The sequence below is a fragment of the Podarcis vaucheri genome (assembly GCF_965113315.1).
Source record: "Podarcis vaucheri genome assembly, chromosome: 2".
In the NCBI taxonomy this organism is placed as follows: Eukaryota; Metazoa; Chordata; class Lepidosauria; order Squamata; family Lacertidae; genus Podarcis; species Podarcis vaucheri.
Window position 1 is genome coordinate 32,078,839 of NC_138760.1, and position 19,991 is coordinate 32,098,829.

At 47.3% G+C, this 19,991-nt stretch overlaps 1 protein-coding gene across 2 annotated transcripts in view; it reads left to right on the plus strand.

The window, feature by feature from the left end:
• The first annotated feature begins 586 nt into the window (after positions 1 to 586).
• The window catches only part of TTYH2 (tweety family member 2), an 82,475-nt gene continuing 63,070 nt past the window's right edge, over positions 587 to 19,991 (plus strand). The window contains exon 1 of one of the 2 annotated variants that reach the window (XM_082212570.1): positions 587 to 741. In XM_082212570.1, coding sequence (XP_082068696.1) covers positions 610 to 741 — 132 coding nt within the window. In that variant the 5' untranslated portion in view covers positions 587 to 609. Of the gene's footprint in view, positions 742 to 1,958; positions 2,074 to 19,991 lie in introns of those variants that run through there. The other variant, XM_082212571.1, reaches the window with a different exon arrangement.

A 19,991-nucleotide genomic window follows, 5' to 3' on the forward strand; every position in this document is an offset into this window, starting at 1 on the left:
ATAGCCAGGGGGACAGTTGCCCCCATCCAAAAAAAATCAAGTAAATTAATAAAAATACTTTTTTTTAAAAAAAAAAGGAGGACGATTCGGACAGATTTTTCTCAGCACTTGAGGTCAAAAGAAATTCCTAATGTGCTAGACGGAGTCAGACAGAGGATGATGACAGGTGGGTGTCCTGCACACACACACCCCATATAGCATAAATCCTGCTGCGACCATGCGCCCCACATAAGGATTGAAACAAACAAAAAAATCACTTTTGGGGGGGGGTGGAGAGAAGGAAGACGGAGTGCTGCTGTGAACTTCTTTGCAAGCATCGCCCCCGCCAGTCGAGCGGATCCCGCAGGGGGCGTCCGCTCCCTCACAGAATGGCCCGGCTTGCGCCCCCCGCCCCGTCCCCGCCCTGCCCCGCCTCCCCATCGCGGAGAATAGAAGGGGCGGCGCTTGGCGAGCGCGCTCCGCGACTGCGAAGGAGGCCGGGCCGCGATCGGCGTGCGGAGAGCGGACGCGGCACGAGAAGCGGCAGCAGCAGCGGCAGGAGGAGCGGGTGCCTGTCCGGGGAGGCGGCGAGCGGCTGCAGCATCTGCAGCCGGCAGGCCCGGGGTCGCGATGTTGCCTGCGGCGCGGGCCGACTACCTGGCGCCCTGGTGGGCGTCGTGGCTGCACGGGCTGCCCCACTTGAGCCTCCGCCTGCAGCCGGTCTCCAGCGCCTTCCGCCCGAGGGACGCCGACTACCAGCAGGTGCGCTGCCCCCCCGCCCGGTGCATGATCCTCTTCCCCCGTAGGGTAGAATGAATGGGGCGCCCTCCATGCAAAACCCCACTCCAAACCCACTGCGGCGCTTGGCTGGGCCTCCCGCGCTTCCCAGCGCGACCTTCAGCTCTGGGGTGGTTGCCAGGTCCTGCGGTGGGAGCCCCCCCGGACTGGATCTCTCGGCCTACCGAAGAGGGAGGGAGAGAGATCCGGAGTGGCTCCCCCCCCGTCGGTTTCCCACAAAATGCCTGCCCTCGACAAAACGCCTCCTCTAATAGAAGGGGCTTGCAACTCCGTCAAGTGCCGTCCTCGCTGCCCCGCTTTGTTTCTACCCCAACTCCTAGGGGCCGAGGTCCGTTCTCCCCCCCCAAAAAAAAATTGAGCCCCCTCCCCCAAGTTGATGGGCATTGTTCAAATAGCGTGGGTGCCCCACGTCTTGTGATGGATGGATGGATGGATGGATTATTGGGGGCGGAGCTTGCCTCCCCCCCTATTTTATTCAAGTTAGCACCCCTGCGCTCACCCATCCGCACCCCCGATGGCTATTCTGAGCATGGTGGTATCGTGAAATCCTCGTGGGCAGTTGTTGCCTTGCGCACCTTCTTATATTCTCCTGTGCGTATCCGATCAGGACGCAAATGACTCGTGGCCGCCGGTCCTGTACTCCTTTGGAGTAAAGCAGACCAGCATACAGTCTCCCGCAGTGCCTCTTTTGACCCCTTTTTGCGGCATCCCAGCCAATCGCCTGTAATTAAGATTCTCGGGGGGGGGGCAGCCTGGGGGGGGGACCCAAACACGCCAGGTCCTGTGTCCTCTGTGCTGTGGGCAAGATTCAGTGGCTCTGATTTTAAATATTAAGCTGTGTAGCTTTTTATCCCCTCCGTCACCCACCCCACCCTTTTGGGGGGAATTGACCTGAATTGCAAATTAAAATAGACGCGCGCATTCGATGATGAGAGTTGTCATTTGAATTTTGCAAATCTTTTTAAAGAAGCAGGCGTCTCTGTGTTAATAAGGCATCTTTCTGAGTCCTGCCTGAAGGTTATGTTTCACTCGGCTCTTGCACATGCAAAGGCAGTTAGAATTTCCATTGGCTTCCCCCAAACTGGATTCTGCCCCCTTCTCCCCATCTCCCTCAGGCCCACAAAATATAACACTCTTCCCCTCCCCCCCTGCAACCCCCCCCCCGCAAAACTAACCCTCTCTCTTATTTGCATGTGTGATATGCTAGCAACCCTCCTTGTCTGCTCTTCAGATAGCTGGATCCTTTATCTTCCCCCTCAGTTCCCTGTGCATCCTTGTTTGGGTGGAAATCTATTTGTAAGTAGCGATCCCATTAACTTCTGTTGATTAGCTGAACGCTTCAGATACGCTGCTATCCATTCTGGATTCACAGTGTTTGCTGTATTTTGTCATCTCTGTATTTGGAGCCAGTTCTGTTGTGTTTCCTTTGCTGTCCGTATACTGGTTTGCCTTGGTAATGATGTGGCAGAGGTCTTTATTGATTGCATTTCTGTTTTTTTCTCCCACCCCCTTCCACTGCCAATTTCAAGATGGCATACATTTTATCCTCACACCAAGCCTGTTAGGTTAGGCTGAGAGATGGTGACTTGGTCATCTGAGGGTCACTCAGTGAGAACTTCATGGCTAAGTGGGTCTTCTTAGGCTGATAGTCTAGAACAGTGTTTCCTAACCTGTGGGTTTTGACCCAGAAGTGCAGATGGGTTGCGAGCTTTATAAGTAAATCCCAAATATCACTTGCAGCCTTTAACTGGCATGAAGGAATACCTCTTACAGTGGTGCCCCGCAGGACGAATGCCTCGCAAGACGAAAAACTCGCTAGACGAAAAGGTTTTGCGGTTTTGGAGCTGCTTCGCAAGACGAATTTCCCTATGGGCTTGCTTTGCAAGACGAAAACGTCTTGCGTTTTTTGCAAGTTTGTTTCCTTTTTCTTAACACCGTTAATACAGTTGCGACTTGACTTCGAGGAGCAACTCATAGAACACGGTGTGGTAGCCTTTTTCGAGGTTTTTGCCGATTTTTGAAGCTTTTCCAAAACTTTTTCGACACTGTGCTTCGCAAGACGAAAAATTCGCTAGACGAAAAAACTCGCGGAACGAATTAATTTCGTCTTGCGAGGCACCACTGTATTGGCTTATTATAATGCTGTGTTGATGCTTGTAACCGCATGTCTGAAAGACTCTGGTAGAGCATGGCACTGCTTAATCCCCAGGTCGAGAGTCCCATGTTGGGTGAAAGATTCCTGCCTTGCAGGGGGTTGGACTAGATGACCCTTGTGGTCCCTTCCAGCTCTTCAATTTTATGATTCTGTGATTCTCATTGGCCAGTTCTCTGCTGGCTGGTGATGCTTCTGGGGACGGTTTCGCACAAAGTGCTAATAGAGCACTTTGCATCAGAAGCAAGCTGTAATACTCAAAAAACTCCCTGTATGAGCACTTTCTGGTGAACCATCTCAGAACCCATTAATAGTCAAGGGTAATTTGTAGTTTGCTTAGAAACAAAGAAGTTTGAGTGTATGTGAAGCCCAATTGCAACCAGATCTCACCACTTGTGCAGAAAGAACAATGGCTCATTGAACTATCATGTGACAGGACCCTCAAAGACAACAGCATTTCCAAAAATTGTCAGAATGTTGGTTTCATGTTGCCATTGAGTAGCCTGAACTTGTTGATGAAGAAGTAGTTATCTGCGCTGCTGCCATTTGGTAGCCCATACCTTTGGGAGGCAGGATTTTCAGCAACGACTGCTATGAAGATTGAAATGCAGAAGCAGGCTATGTTTCGGGAAGGATCTGAGACTGTGTCTGACAACCAATAAACCCTGCACTCACCTGCTCTTTGGCAAAATGCAAGCTCTGTCATCCCATTGATACCTGCCAAAGTGGACTTCATCGTGAAAAAATCATAAGATATAATGAAGTACAAGTATTTTTAACAGGCCTTGTGTAACTGCGTTTGTGGAATGAATTTATAAAGTTGTTGTTGCAATCTGTCTGTCTCGAAACAATGGAGTGCGCCTCCAGAGGTCAAGCACCAAATTTATATTACTTACCAATCAGGTGTTGGCTGTTTTTACACTCCCATGAGCACAACAATGATTATCTTTGTAAGCCCTATAAATATTTCATCAAATTATGTATGTTGCGTATATGTCTCACATAATGGTTGTAAAATAGGCAGACTTGACTTGCATTTTAAATGCACAAAACCAATAGCCACCGAAGACTTGTGGTCCAAAATTCATGTGAGAATACAGCGATGGGTTACTGCACAAAGTAAATTTGGACTTCCGGGTTGCCGTACAAAAAAAAGGCTTGAAACCACTGCTCTAGGAAACGAACATTTCTTTTGGGTGGCTGTGTGCTTGTTCCAAAGATGGAAAAGTGGGAAGGTAGTGTCCGTAGAAACTATCTGCAGAAAGAGGCTTTGTCCAATATAAAAATAAATTGAGTAGCTTTGCATCCTTAACCATCCCTTAGGCCTGCTTAGGTCACTTCTATACTCTTTTGGAAATTATGGAATGTGATACAGTGGTACCTCGGGTTACAGATGCTTCAGGTTACAGACTCCGCTAACCCAGAAATAGTACCTCGGGTTAAGAACTTTGCTTCAGGATGAGAACAGAAATCGTGCATCGGCAGCGCAGCAGCAGCGGGAGGCCCCATTAGCTAAAGTGGTGCTTCAGGTTAAAAACAGTTTCAGGTTAAGAACAGACCTCCAGGACGAATTAAGTTCTTAACCCGAGGTACCACTGTATGTGTTTAGCTGGTATTGCTTTGTCGGCAGGAAGTTGTGTACATGTGTGCTGCTCCAAGTTCCAACTGGGACTTGACCCTCACTGTGGGACTTGTCTCAAAGCTTCCGTGTGTGATTACTTAACCTGTGATAACAATATTTAGTGCTCACTTTGCCTTTTGATGTATTTGGGAGTCTCTTTCCCTGCTGGCAGTTCCTCAAAATTACTATTAATAACCAAGGGTCCTGCAGTTATGTAAATGTGCCCTTAATTAGTTCAGAAAGCCACAAAGGTGAGAACCATTCCCTTTCCCTCTCTAATAGAGGCTGTCTGATTCTCATCATTCTTTCAGAGCCTGGTGGTATGTAGGCCAGCTCATTGCAATTGCTATGAAGATGTCAGTGACTTTTTTTACAACTACTTTATTGCTGTCAATTTGTTAGAATATGGGCCAGGAAAAGCAGAGTACTTAGGCTTTGTATGGAAGATGCTCCATCTTCATGAGTACTAGATGAAAGGTCACTCAAGTTCATTCCCTGGAAACTGTGGGAACCTCAAGCTTGAAGTTCGCCTCTGGCTGAGATGCTTTTCTGCCTGTGCAACTTAAAGCCTACTAAACCTTCTCTAACATAGTTGGCTCAATAAAAGTTATTTTCTTAAAGATTCAAGTCAGGTTCGGCATAGTATTTACCTAGGTTGTTTTTTTACCCCTCTGGTAAAAAAATAGTTGGAAAGAATCTTAATTCACGAGTCTGTGTAGGTCAGGCAATAACACTTCCTTTCCTTTATAGTCCTTTATGAATACATATATTCAGTTCAGATTGCATAAATCAATAGATTTATCTATGGATTGTACATAGCTGGCAGGAGTTTGAATACCGAGCACTTAACACCTGCTGGGCTAGATATACTTTCGTTTTCCTTTTGAAGGAAGCATACAGTACTGCAAAGCCTTGTGAAAGATCTAAGAATTCGTGCTGCTAGGCAACGCAGTATTGCCTCTGCTGTCACTTTAAGAATTGTATTGCCAAACCCTTTAGTAGAGATCATCAGAAATTCTGTTTTCTATTCCTTCTGCTGCGTTTTGCACACGCACCCACACACATATGGCTTGCCTTATTCACTTTTTACTTCACAATTTCTGCATCTAATAATAGCAGCCTACATGCTGGTTAAAAGCTAGACATCTGATGTGTGTGTGTGTGTGTGTGTGTGTGTGTGTGTTAGTATAAAGGGTGAGCACATTTTCCCATTAAAAAAACACAAATCTTGCAGGCCAGGTCTCAGCACCCAATCCGTTTCCGCTCAGTGCACACATGTATTTTAAGGGGAAACTAGACTTTTCTTATGTCCAATACATGTACAGTGGTACCTCAGATTACATACGCTTCAGGTTACAGACTCCGCTAACCCAGAAATAGTACCTCAGGTTAAGAACTTTGCTTCAGGATGAGAACAGAAATTGTGTGGTGGCGGCGCGGTGGCAGTAGGAGGCCCCATTAGCTAAAGTGGTTTCTCAGGTTAAGAACAGTTTCAGGTTAAGAACGGACCTCTGGAACGAACTAAGTATGTAACCAGAGGTACCACTGTATAGGACTGGCACCTTCAGTACAAAGAGTAGTTTAAGCAGTAGCTCTTTTCTTTTTTCCTAATTAATTACCTCAGCGTGGTAATTCTAATGTAGAGGAACTACTGTTTGTTCCTTTGGAAGTTGCTAACCCAAATTTAGAATGCCCACCTAGTTGAATGCCCACATGAGTTCTTCTCGTACGCTGCACTGGTCAGATGTGACCTTCCACCTTGGCAGGTGGCTGCGTTTCATTGCGGCACTGCCGTAATTAATTTTTTATTCACGGTGTAGTGCACGTCATACTACCTCTGGTTGCACGTCTCAAAATATTCTGTCCGCGGAAGGTTTGGCAGCTTGCGGGTGAAAGCTTTCCAATTCCGTTGGCAGGAATGCTGAATCCAAACTGGGCTAATTGAATCCAGGACTTCAAGTCATTCCCCGTGTGGCTGAGGCATGTGATTGGCTGCGATTCTAGCTTGAGGCATAAGTGGGTAATGGCATTGGCAGATCCGTCGCAGGAAAAGGAGGAGAATGGCACTGGACATAACGGCAGCCAGTCTTTAGGTGTTTTCCTGGAAAAGAAATGAATGGGGCTTGGGTTCAGGATGCAGAGCCCCAACATTGTTTACAGAAAGTCGACCATGGGTATTCCATAGGCACAAGTACAGTGGTGCCTTGGTTCCTGAACAGCTTGGCTCCCAAACACCGCAAACCCAGAAGTTAGCGTTTCGGTTTGCAAACGTTTTTTGGAAGCTGAACATCCAACGTGGCTTTCGCAGCTTATGATTGAGTGCAGGAAGCTCTTGCAGCCGATTGGAAGCCACACCTTGGTTTTCGAACCATTTCGGGAGTCGAACGGACTCCCGGGATGGGTTAAGTTTGAGAACCAAGGTACCACTGTATTCTTTGCTATACTTTTATTCCACAGAGAAGACTCAATCCAAAGGGCAGCTGCAGACTAAAGTGGTACCTCGGGTTACAGATGCTTCAGGTTACAGGCGCTTCAGGTTACAGACTCCGCTAACCCAGAAGTAGTACCTCAGGTTAAGAACTTTGCTTCAGGATGAGAACAGAAATCGTGCTCTGGCGGCGCAGCAGCAGTGGGAGGCCCCATTAGCTAAAGTGGCGCTTCAGATTAAGAACAGTTTCAGGTTAAGAACGGACCTCCAGAACAAATTAAGCTCTTAACTAGAGGTACCACTGTATTGCGATGTGCACTGAGGCTTTTCAGCCCCACTGCTTTCTCACTGCAGTCCCTCACATCCCCCGCAAAAAAAACATGCTCTTGAAGGTTTGAAGGCCCTTGTGGAGCAGTATCAGAGGTGAAAGAGAGGGTCTGCAACTCGATTGGAGAACAGCTTGCAATGCATGATTCCAGCCCTAATATCTTGAACTGTGGGTTGGCACTCACAACAATGACAAGATACAGTTCAGTTGGTTGGAGCGTGGTGCTGATGGCGCCACAGTTGCAGCTTCATCAATCCCCATGTGAGACAGCTGCACATTCCTGCACTGCAAGGAGTTGGACTCTAGATGATCCCCAGAGACCCTTACAAGTCTATGATTCTATGATTTGGCTTTTATCTCTCCACATTAAGGACTGATGTAGATAAGCAATCGCCAGCTAAACATTACGGATGTGGTATGTTTTCTGGTGGTTTCTGCTGCCCTAAGATAGGGCGTGCTCAACCTAAAAGAGAATGCAGCCTCCTGATGTGTGCCCTAGTTGTTAACAGATTCGCTGCAAGCTTGTTGTCACAAGACGGATAGCTGGTAAACATCTTTGGTGCAACCTGAAACAGGGTTTCAAGATACAGCTACAAGGCATTGCTGGTAATAGAGAATTCAGATCACAACATGTGTGGTTCAGGAATGGCACAATTAAACTAACACATTCTCTCGATTTTAACTAGAGTTAATCGACCCTTGGGTATTATATTTGACCTCTCCGAATCCCAATCTGTTTGAATTTGCAGAAAACCCCAATTAAGAATAAGCATAATTGCCTGTAGAAAATGAATGTACTGGTCTAGAGGCTCCAGCATTGGTCAAATATTAGGAACGGAAAAAAGAATCTGCTATCTCATAAGTTAGTATTCAAGGAGGGTTGGATCTCTCTAAAAATAAGGCTTCCCTTAATTCACTACAAAATTGCTTGAAACAGCAATGCATTTGAGATCTGAGTTGGCCTTGGAGATGAAGATAGTCCTATGGCATCTGAAAAATTGCAAATTTATTGCGGTGTAAGTTTTTTTCTATTTCATCAGGTGCATGAAGTGTTCTGCTTGATTGACAGATCACAGGAAGAGAGAAGCCCTGTACAGGCATTCAGAAGCTGGAGAAAGCAACATGGGATGGGGATGAGGTCTCTGGCTCTGTCACCATGCATGAGTTTGACTGTCTGAAGCAGGGAGCCTGCTTCTCCCAGTATGGGCTTCCCATGCAATGGAGAACCCTGATTTCCCTTGGTTCCCCATCTTGCAGACACCTGCACACGTACTGGGGGCTTTCTTGCTTCAGATAATTATCCTGCAATTTACGAAGGAGGACAGGGGTGCATGTGGGTTGAGCTAGTGTGTTCTCTCCAGCTGCTAAACACGACCGCTGGAAGGATGCTGCTACAGGAAAGCCAGCAAATGCAGTGCGAGGAAGACGTATTAAAATGCTATGCAGAGCATGTGCAAAAGAGATCCAGTTGAGAGTAGAAGTGCCAAACAAGGTGGGAGTAGCCTGCTCCTAGCTGCTAATGAATTTGCAAAGTGAGATGAATAGCTTCTTCCCTGTATGCTAAAGAGGGGCAGTTGCGTTCAGTAGTGAACCTGTCACTCCCAGTCCTTCTTGAGCCCAAGTCTGATAGGATAGAATGAGCACATGAATTCCAGCTTGGCAGCTTTAATCTCCCTTTGAAACCTTTTTGCTGAAGTCTGGCAAGTGTCTTGCTGAATGCCCAGGAAAACCTGAGTTGCTTCTGTGCTGATTTCTGAGTGTTAGCTGTTTTTAATGTCTGATTTGGGTACATCCATTCTCTTGTACAGGTAGCCCGGCAACCTACATGGCAGGAGGGCATTGCTGGCACACATCGTCTTAGGAAAGTAGTGGTGGCATATATGATGTTCAAACATGTTAGCGTGAAAGGGCCCTTGGTGGTAAGGTTGAGGCCACATGATAAAGTGTATCTTGAGTAGATATGAGGGCCAGACTTGGCATTGGGGTTGTTTTAGGGTGGGGGATGCTAGTTCCTGGGTTATATTCCTGATGAATGATGTAGTGCTACTAGTGAGCCATTGCATGTGAAGTGTGTGTGTGTGTGTGTGTGTGTGTGTGTGTGTGTTGGGGGGGAGAGTCTGTAAACCAGGCATAGGCAAACTCGACCCGCCAGATGTTTTTTGGGACTACAACTCCCATCATCCCTAGCTAACAGGACCAGTGGTCAGGGATGATGGGAATTGTAGTCTCAAAACATTTGGAGGGCCAAGTTTGCCTATGCCTGTTGTAAACAGTCCCAGGCCCTTTCATCTGCATAGTGGAAGACTCCTCCCTCAGGGTTGGCTTGTAGATCCTTGATGATGCATTTGACAAAGCCTTATTTGGGAGCAGTAGCTGGTGATTTGTGATGGGACTATGTGATTTTTTTTTTTTTACTATTATTTATTAAATTTCTATATAACACAGACTTTTAGATTTACTGCATAATAACCTCTCTCCCCCTCCCCCCCATTCCATCTCTGCATACGAGGGCTGGGCAATATCTGATTTTCAACATTGCGATATATCACCAGCTAAAAACATCACAATATACCGAGCTATCACGATGTCTGAAATGAAGATGGAGCTATGTAGAGGCATTGGCTGGCTTCACGTTTTCCCCCGCATCATGGTTTTTGCATAGCGCGCGCACACACACAGCATGATATGTGATGTATTGCCAGGTCAAAAATTATGAAACCGATATCACAATGTGGACTTGAAACCAGTTTTGCCCAGCCCTACTGTACACTCAAACACACACAGACAGTAACATGGTATGTATCTGAAGTGGCCCCTGGCCCTGTAAAACTTCTGCTAAGATTCATTTGTTTAGTCTTTTAAGTTGCCACCAGACTGTTCAGCTTCTAGCTGCCCCAGATAAATACAAAGTTGTCTGTTGTTTAGAGGGGATGTTCCTGTTCTGATTCATTTCACCACTCTGAAATTCCCTTCTTTGGGGCCATGCTGTCATTTCTAGGGAGTGAAAGCAGGGCTGGTAGGATGTAGTTTGGGACTTCTTGCAGTTGCGGGGTCAGAGTGCTTTGCCCAGAAGAAAATAAGTGGGAAGCTTGTTTTTGCTGGCTAAGGGAGGGGGGAGCTGGACTTCCCCAGACTCATAGTGCTGAAGGGGCATTTGGAATCATGACCTCTTGCAGATTGCGGCGTGAAACTTGTTTGTGTGGGACAGAATTACTTACCAGCATCCCAGGAGAGAGATGCTCTGTGCTTCCTCTAATTGCTGCTGAAGGTAATGTTGGTTGTTTATCAGCAGAAAGTGGGAGATACTTATGTCTCCATTAAGCGGCTAATGTGAAACCTCTGTGGGATAAGTACCAATGGCTCCTGCAGTTCTATCAGATGCACGGGCTGGTTTTATAAAAACAGGCCGTGAAATAATGCAAGGTAGTCAGCATTTAACAGCCAGCAATGATGCCTTTCAGAAGTTGTTGGACTCCCATTGTCCTAATCCACATGATCAGGGGCTGATGGGAGTTGGAGTCCAGCAACATCTGCAAGGCACCAGGTCGGATACTTCTGATACTTGTAAGAATTGTTGCCTGCAAAACCACAACAAAAAGAATGGAGGACAATGTTGCAAATCTTTCACTGAGCAAACAGGGATAGAAGGTGAGAATGCAAACTCCCGGTTTAACTTTACTGTGATGTTTGGCGCTTTTTGTGTCTTGATTACAATTCTAGCAATGCCCCCTCTTTGCCTTCACGTGTGCATACAGTACATGTGCAGAAGGAGGCAAGTTGTAATTTGGAAACGTCTGCAAGACCAAAGCTTTTATGCATCAGTTTGCAAGAGAGCTTTCTGCGCCACTGTTCACATCATAGATGGAATCTGACATAATGCTAAGTCTCTTGTTCTATCATTGAAAGGATTTCTCTTTGCACAAAAAATGTTCCCCCTCCCCTAATGTTCCCTCTAAATTTGTTTTAGGGGTTTTCCCAACCCTCTGGAGCAGATTTTAGGAGGGTACAGGCCGTGCATGGGAGCAGGGAGCCCTGTTACGCACTGACAGGTTGCAGTTGGTGAATGTTACTCAGTGTCTTTGAGCCTTCTCTTATTATTTTCATTAATTAAACTGTTTGGGGTACTGTGACTGTAGGGGAGACCTTGGGACATTAGGCTAAGCAACCAACACCTTTGTTAAAGCTTGTAGTTCCTATAAAGTTCCATGTGCAACCAGGTTTCTATGCCTGAATAATGCTTTAAAAAGTCACTGATAGTGTCCTTATGTCCTTCTGATGGCAGACGTCCGAGTGTTCCAGAGTGGATGTTATATTTTATGAAGTCAACTGCATTGTCATAAATCAAAAGTGTATCACCCAGTATTGGGATTAAATCCTTCACACTTATTGCTTGAGAGCTGCTCAGTTCTTTCTCACTTTGAACGAGAGAAGTTATCTGACAGATGCTATTAAATAAATGACAGTTTTTTATGCCACATTTTGGACCAGCGTGATGGACAAAAGCCTACAAAAAACTGCATACACACTGTGTGTGATGTGTGTTTGTGCATGCAGATAACATCCAGGTTCCTGGGATTGCTGCAAAATATTGTATGGGAAGTTTCGCTGGTGATTGGTGTGCTGGTTTTAGCTGCATGTGTTAGGAGTGGGGTGTGTGTGTGTGGAAGAGTAGTAGTATTGTACTAAAGCATATTGACAGGAAGGAAGCACTTAGACAATGCACAGTTGTATTGGGCTTCTTGCTTGGCACTTCTGACCTCTGATTCACAGGCAAAGCTAGGAGAGCTTCTGGTTTTTGTAGATTAGTGTAAGACTTCTTTGCTTTTGCACTGGCAAGTCATTGTGCTGCTAGAGGGGTACAGTCTCAAAGTGCACCAAACGTAGGCATAAAACAACAACCAGTGAGGATCACCTCATTCCTATTGAAAACTATGTCATTTGTAATTATGTCACCCAACTTCTACAGGGATAACTTATCCTCAGAACCCCAACTTTAACTTGTTCCAACTTTGCACACCGTTCACTGTGCAGATGCATTTGAAAGGTTGGTTAAGGACATGGAATCCAAGAGAGTTCGTGCTAGGGCTTCCAGGAGAGAACTGCAAGTCCCAATCTTAAAGTGGGGAGGCTTGCAAAAGCCTTTGAGAGCCTCTCTCTTCCCCCCACTTTATAATCGGAGGAAGATTGGGAACTTGGGAGGGGGCTTGCGAAAGCTTTTCTCCTTCCAAGTCCAGTCTTAAAGGCTTCCTTCTCCAGCTTTAAGATCTGAGCGAACAGGATTGTGGCTGTCAACCAAAATAATGTCACATGATTGCCAGGTGAGTGGCTCCTTCCACCTGTTAATTTTGGCTGGATAGGATCTGGGCCGTGGAGCCAAAACTGTTTCCCACCCTCTGGGTTATCTGAACCCGGGTTTGTGGTTTAGCTCTCCCCAAACAAACTGTGAGCTGCAACTATGGTTTGTCCTGTGATTTACTTCGGAGAATGAAACCCCTAGCATAGGTTGGGACAACAAGGTGAGCCAAACGGTGACTTAGCACAGCAGCAGAATGACCAGGCAAGATCAAAGCAGCTTCAGTCTCTCTTCCAGAATCCCATACAGCAGAGTCATAGAATTGTAGAGTTGGAAGAGAACAATACAGGAATCTTAGCTAAAGTATCCATGCATGACTTAGCATTATATACGAATGACAACTGTGTGTTCATGAAGGAACTTGGGTGAGTGACATTGTGAAATTAGCTGCCCTTTCAGTTTCCCCAGTGCCATTGTGGTTGACTTTTCGGGATAACTATAGCGTTGTTCTGATTCCTCTCCTTCTGCCATTCCTGCAGCAGACATGAGCTGCAGAAAAGCTAAAGGCAAGAGTTTGGTGGCGTTTGAAGAATAAGGTGACAATTGAGATTGGGAGTAGTAAGTAAGGGGTCAAAGAGAGGGAAAGGTGATGGTTCACGATGGCTGAGGATATCAAGTGAGCTCACCTCAGGGGTCAGCAAACTTTTTCAGCAGGGGGCCGGTCCACTGTCCTTCAGACCATGTGGTGGAGCAGACTATATTTTTTGGGGTGGGGCATGAACAAATTCCTATGCTCCACAAATAACCCAGAGATGCATTTTAAATAAAAGGACACATTCTACTCATGTAAAAGCACACTGATTCCTGGACCGTCCGCGGGCCGGATTGAGAAGGCGACTAGGCCGCATCCGGCCCCCGGGCCTTAGGTGGCCTACCCGTGGCTCAGCTCATCCTTGCCTTGCTATGATGGGGAGGTAACAAACTGGGGAAGGGCTGTGATAGAACATCTGCTTCGCATTCAGAAGCGGCCAGGTTCAATCCCCAGCTTCTTCAGATAGGGCGGAGAGCAGCGTTTGAAATTCGCCAGGGACATTTTGCACTTGGGTATCAGCCACTTGTGTCCACGTGAAGATGCCTTGGTGCCAGGATGACGCCTGACGTCTCCACCATCTGGTGGCGCATGCCTGGGGACCCCTGGATCTTGCCTGTTTTCACGTACTAATGCCACATTTTTAGAGTTCTATCAGTGATATTTTATCTGCACAATCAGAATGAATTTCACGAACCAAAAAGTCGTATTGGGGAAATACGACTTTCGAGCCGCCTGGCCCCAAAATGGCAAATAGACATCCCGTTTTGGCGGGTGGTGCTGTGGTCTAATCCACAGTGCCTAGGGCTTGCTGATCAGAAGTTCAGCGGTTCAAATCCCCATGACGGGGTGAGCTCCTGTTTCTCGGTCCCTGCTCCTGCCTACCTAGCAGTTCGAAAGCACGTCAAAGTGCAAGTAGATAAATAGGTACCGTTCCAGTGGGAAGGTAAACGGTGTTTCTGTGTGCTGCTCTGGTTCGCCAGGAGCGGCTTAGTCATGCTGACCACATGACCCAGAAGCTGTACACCGGCTCCCTCGGCCAATAAAGCGAGATGAGCGCTGCAACCCCAGAGTCGGCCACAACTAAACCTAATGGTCAGGGGTCCCTTTACCTTTACCTTTAACCCTACTTTAAGGAACCAGTGGGCTCCAGGCTTATATATTTGAATTTCTAACACTGGCTGAGAGAGACTCCTGCCTGAAACCCTCAGAGCTGCTGCCAGTCAGTGTAAACAATATTGAATGAGAACCAGCATGCCAAGGTTACTGTGATTTGGGATGTTTTAACAAAAACTGCCCTTCTTCCCTTATGGGGTTTCCAAGAGCCCATATAGAGTCCTTACGTGGGTTCCCTATTGGTAGGAGAAAATAACAGAGGCCAACCAGAGAATATTGAGAAGCAAAGCAGCTAGTAAGCCTGATCTTTATTGATCTGTTGCAGCTCACATACAGGAAAGGAGGAGGACCCAGAACAAAGGTGTGCCTGCCCTTATATAAAGGTAAAGGTACCCCTGACCATTAGGTCCAGTCACGGACGACTCTGGGGTTGTGTGCTCATCTCACTCTATAGGCCTAGGGAGCTGGCATTTGTCCACAGACACCTTCCAGGTCATGTGGCCAGCATGACTAAGCTTCTGGCAGACATTTTAAATTCCCTGCCTTGGAGCTCAAGACCACGCATCCATACATACATCATACATACATCGCAGAAGGGGTGTAACCCAAGACCTCCCTGCACAAACATCATACCCACATCACAGAAAAGGCGGTCTACAACAGAAATTTGAGTGTTGTTGTTTTTCCTGTCTGGCAGGTTTTCTGATAATGCCTTAACTGATTGCCTTTCCTGGTGGTCTGCCCATTCCTTTGAAATGGTGATTACCCACTTCCTGAAATAATGGGAAAGTTCCCTCACCCCCTCCCTTTTTGCAGAGAAAACATTTGGTCACTTTGGGAGTCAAAATGGTTTCAGGAAAGTCTTCCTGTGCTGCTCCAGACATTGATACATTTATGAACATTTATTATATACATATATATGACCTTAAAATTCTTATAACAGGGACTATGTGTGATGACCATTCTAAATACAAAGGTTTCTACAGAGTCCCATGTGGAGGCATGCCTTTTGCAAGACCACAGAGTTTTCCCTGCTTGGTGATATTAGGCCACATTGGAGAGGACTTTTGGGGGCTGAGTGCCAGGATGAAACTGAGCGGCCATTTATCAGCCCTGTAGCTGGCGGTTGGGGAAAGGAAGCGGGCAGAGTTATTTCTTCCTTCTCTTGTTTCTCCTCCCACACACCCACCCCTTTGTGAAACGCTGCTCTGAGCTCAGGACTGGAAGGGGCCCAAGTGGGAGCAGATACAGGCCAGGCTGTGGACCGTTGCCTCTTGCAAACTTGGCACAGCTTGGGATTATTGGTGCCAGCAGGGAAGCGGGCTTTGGAGCGTGGCACAGCAGCTGCCCACTCTGGGGGATCCCTGATGGTAATTCTTCCCTTCCCAAGGGCACTTGGTGGTGTGAGCGTTGGCGATGAAACGTGCACTGAATGCTTCTCTTCGCAGGCTGAGAATAAACCGGCGGCGGGGGTCTGCTGCCAATCAAAGCCATGTGACTGCAGCATCCTTGTCATGCTGTTCTGCCTGTGGCAGGTGACTGCATACTGTGTCTTGAGCTTTGTCCTCCAGTGCACCATAACTCAGTACTTCACCAACTGCGGTGCAAATATAGTATTGGATCCTTCCAAAACGCAGGTCTCTGTAATCACAGAATTGTAGAGTTGGAAAAGGACCCTAAGGGTTCTCTAGTCCAACCCCCTGCAATGGAGGAATCTCCAGGACAGATAACCATCCAACCTCTGCTATAAAATTTCAACTGTCTTATCCCATGTGCATTCATCCATCAGGTCCCCACCTCTGCCAGTGGCTGTTTCTCATTGAACTATACACAGAGGTCAAAATTGAAAGCTACCGTATTTTTCGCTCTATAAGACGCACCTTTTCCCTCCTAAAAGGTAAGGGGAAATGTGTATGTGTGTCTTATGGAGTGAATGCAGGCTGCTATCCCAGAAACCAGAACAGGGAGAGGGATCGTTGCGCAGCGCTCCCTCTTGCTGTTCTAGCTTCTGGCTTAACCCATCAGTCCCTTCCCCCACCTCCTGGAAGAGCCCCCAAGAGCCACGCGGAGCGTGTGTGCGGCTCCCCGAGGAGGGAGAAAAGCCTGCAAGCACCACACAAATGCTCCACACGGCTCGTGAAAGGGAGCACTGAGCAGAGCCAGTGTGGTGTAGTGGTTAAGAGCGGTAGTCTTCCAATTTGGGGAACTGGGTTCTCGTCTCCGCTCCTCCACGTGCAGCTGCTGGGTGACTAAGGAGTCTCAAAGCAGCTAACATTCTCCTTTCCCTTCCTCCCCCACAACAAACACTCTGTGAGGTGAGTGGGGCTGAGAGACTTAAGAGAAGTGTGACTAGCCCAAGGTAACCCAGCAGCTGCATGTGGAGGAGCGGGAAATCGAACCCAGTTCACCAGATTACAAGACTACCGCTCTTAACCACTACACCACACTACACCACATATTGCTATCATATTTTGACCACTGCTTCAGTATAGACTAAGCAACCTCTCCTGCACAGAAAAAAACAACAACAGCAACAGAGAGCATGGGTTAAAAGATGGTGCTGGTACATTTTATATTTGGTTCATTACCAAATTTAAAGTGTGATCAAAAGGCTCTGTGTGTTTCTACCCCTCGCCCTTCAAAATACCTTCCATCAAAACTTTTTCACAATGCTGTATTAATTCATGTTTTTACTCTAAATTGCATACTCTAAATTGTCAGTTACTAGGCTATGGAATAATCATTGTCTCCTTGAAATGCTTTTTACAGAAGCAGATAAACTCACCCCTTAATATATATATTTTTTAAAACCTACCACTGAGATTGGATCCTTTTCTCTTTTTTTAAGGCTATTCAAACTGGTGGAGGGGGAGGAAGTGAATGGTGCGGTTTAGATCAGAGGAAGCTATGACAAGATTACAGGTTCTTGGTGTCTGCTGTAGATAGCTTGGAGGGTTGTTGTTTATTTTTTGCTCCCGAAGCATGAAAATATCACACTGAGCAAGGCCTGCCTTTGTTCTTCTGTCCTTTCAAGTTAAAGGTCTCGCTTGCCACAGAAGGCTCTCTCTGTTAACAAACACTTGCTGTTTGTTTGCCATTGGACTTATGGGTCTTGTGGGGGGGGTGGCTTTTATTCCCCTGTGTGACCTTGCAAACCTTACAGCCTCTCATTTGACTTTCCACATAATCAGAGCTAGGCCTTTCTTTGCTGTCAAGTGACATTGTATGGCTATGTGCTTTGATGGTCTGCGCCTCTCTTCACCCCTGTGTTCCAGCGCTGGTTTGAACCTGCTGATGGGAGCCTCTGATCTTAACCCAGTCTGACAAAGCATCCTTCTATCCCGTGGGTGGAAGAGAGGTCTCTTGACAGCGGCTAGGAATAGGCCTGGAAAAACTGTTCTGTGCCTGAAGCACTCCTTGCAACTCTTTAAAAAACAAAAAACCCTCTTCTATTTTTTTTGGGGGGGGGTGTTTCGTGTTTGGCCCCTCTCCTCCACAAGACCCTTACTGTTTCCAGGCTGGGTTGATGAAAAGCAGCCCCACACAGCCAGCCTCTGAAGGGAGTGGGCTCAATAAAGCTTTATTGAGGGAAACAGCGTGGGAGACTGCATTGATGTGTCAGTTCATACATTTCCCCTTCCCTGCCATCATAATTCCGTACAGCTTATATGTGTGTAGCCATTTGTGTATGTATAAAAGGTAAAGGGACCCCTGACCATTAGGTCCAGTCGTGACCGACTCTGGGGTTGCGGCGCTCATCTCGCTTTATTGGCTGAGGGAGCCGGCGTACAGCTTCCGGGTCATGTGGCTAGCATGACTAAGCCGCTTCTGGCGAACCAGAGCACCACACGGAAATGCCGTTTACCTTCCCACTGGAGCAGTACCTATTTATCTACTTGCACTTTGACGTGCTTTCAAACTGCTAGGTTGGCAGGAGCTGGGACCGAGCAACGGGAGCTCGTCCCGTCGTGGTGATTCGAACCGCTGACCTTCCAATCGGCAAGTCCTAGGCTCTGTGGTTTAACCCACAGCGCCACCCGTGTCTCTTGTGTATGTATACGTATGCAAAATATTTCTTCCTGGGTATACTGTTCTCTTATAACTGCCCAGAATTTCAATTAATTCCATACACCGTAGTCAGGGATTGAAATTAGCCAGGAGCCAGGCACATTTTGAGACCAAGTGAAGATGTCTGGGCGCTAGGATGGAGCCTGACATCTCCGCCACCTGGAGGTGCATGGGGATCATTGGATCTTGCCTGTTTTCACACACCAATACCACATCCTGTACAATTCTATCAGTTATCTTTTTTCTCTGCAACATCAGAATTAATTCCTGGAACCAAAATGCTTTTTCTGTGCAGCCTGAGCAGGAGCAGTTATAACAACGTTATAATTAATGGTTGTAGCTTGTCTCCACTTACCCCACCCCAGAGCCCTGCTCACGGTTGTGAAGAATATTATTACATTATGAATCATCTGTGTCAACATTAAGAAAAAGAGCTTGGTATATGCCAATATCTATGTGGACTGTCCCTGGGGATCAAGTGACTTTTCTTCTTTTAAGTTCTCAAAGTTCTTAACCTAGCTCAAGGTTGTTATCTGAACCAGCCAGGTGTTTAACTGATAATCAGTCACAGTCCATCATTTGAAAAATAAGGCTTGAGAGCCATTTTGCCCCAAAATGGCAACTATACATTCCATTTTGGCGACTGTGGCCTTGGTTTAAGGAGCCATTTGGCACCTAGCTTATAGATCTGAGTTTCTAACACTGAATGTAGTTAACCACTTCACAGGCTGTTACACTTATGAGTTGTGAATTGGGAAGTCTCCCTTCAAATCTCTGGTCAACTTTCATGGTCTGAAGTGAACCATCATTTTCTCTGCCTCAGTCCCCTCCTCCTCCCATCTGAAGTAAGGAAGAAAATAATAATAATGGTGTACGTTAGAAAGTGGTGGTTATAAGAATTGCTGATAGCGAATGCAAGTGAGTTTCGGTGAGAGCGTTGGTTATGGGGTAGTCTACAGTGTTTCCCAAACTTTTTTGGGCAACGGCACACCTGTTTACTGAAAAAAATCTCGCGGCACACCACCATTACAGCCCCGTGACGTCAGCGCGCAGCGTCACGCCGGGAGGGACGCACGAAAGTGAAAGTTTTTTCCCTCCCCCTTGCCGGGGAACCTCCAAGCTTTGGGGGTGGGAGGAGGCAGCAGAGCGAGGGACTGAGGGACAGCGGCAACTGAGGCGGCGGCGGCTGTTGTGGTGGTGGCGGCGATAGCGGGCGGAGGAGGGGGCGGCGGCGGGGCTTGAGGAGCCGTCGCCGGGAGTTGCTGCTGCTGTTGTTGCTGCTGCTGCCCGGACATGCCGGCCTCCTCCTCCTCCGCTGTCTCGCGCTCCTCCCTTTTGCACGCGCTGCCCCGCCGCTCGGCACCACCACCGCGGAGCCGCCCCCGGCTCGACGCGGATCCTCGCCGCCGCCGCCTCTCACCGCCCGACTCGCCCGCCTCCCTCCCACGGCACACCAGCCAACGTCTCACGGCACAGTAGTGTGCCGCGGAACACCGGTTGGGAAACACTGGTCTAGAAGCACTGGGAATAAATATGTGAAGAGCTTTGTACATTTTGTGGAGGGGAGAGACTGCTTTGCAAATCAAATTGTTTTGTTAAAAGTATGTCAGGCAGCCCCT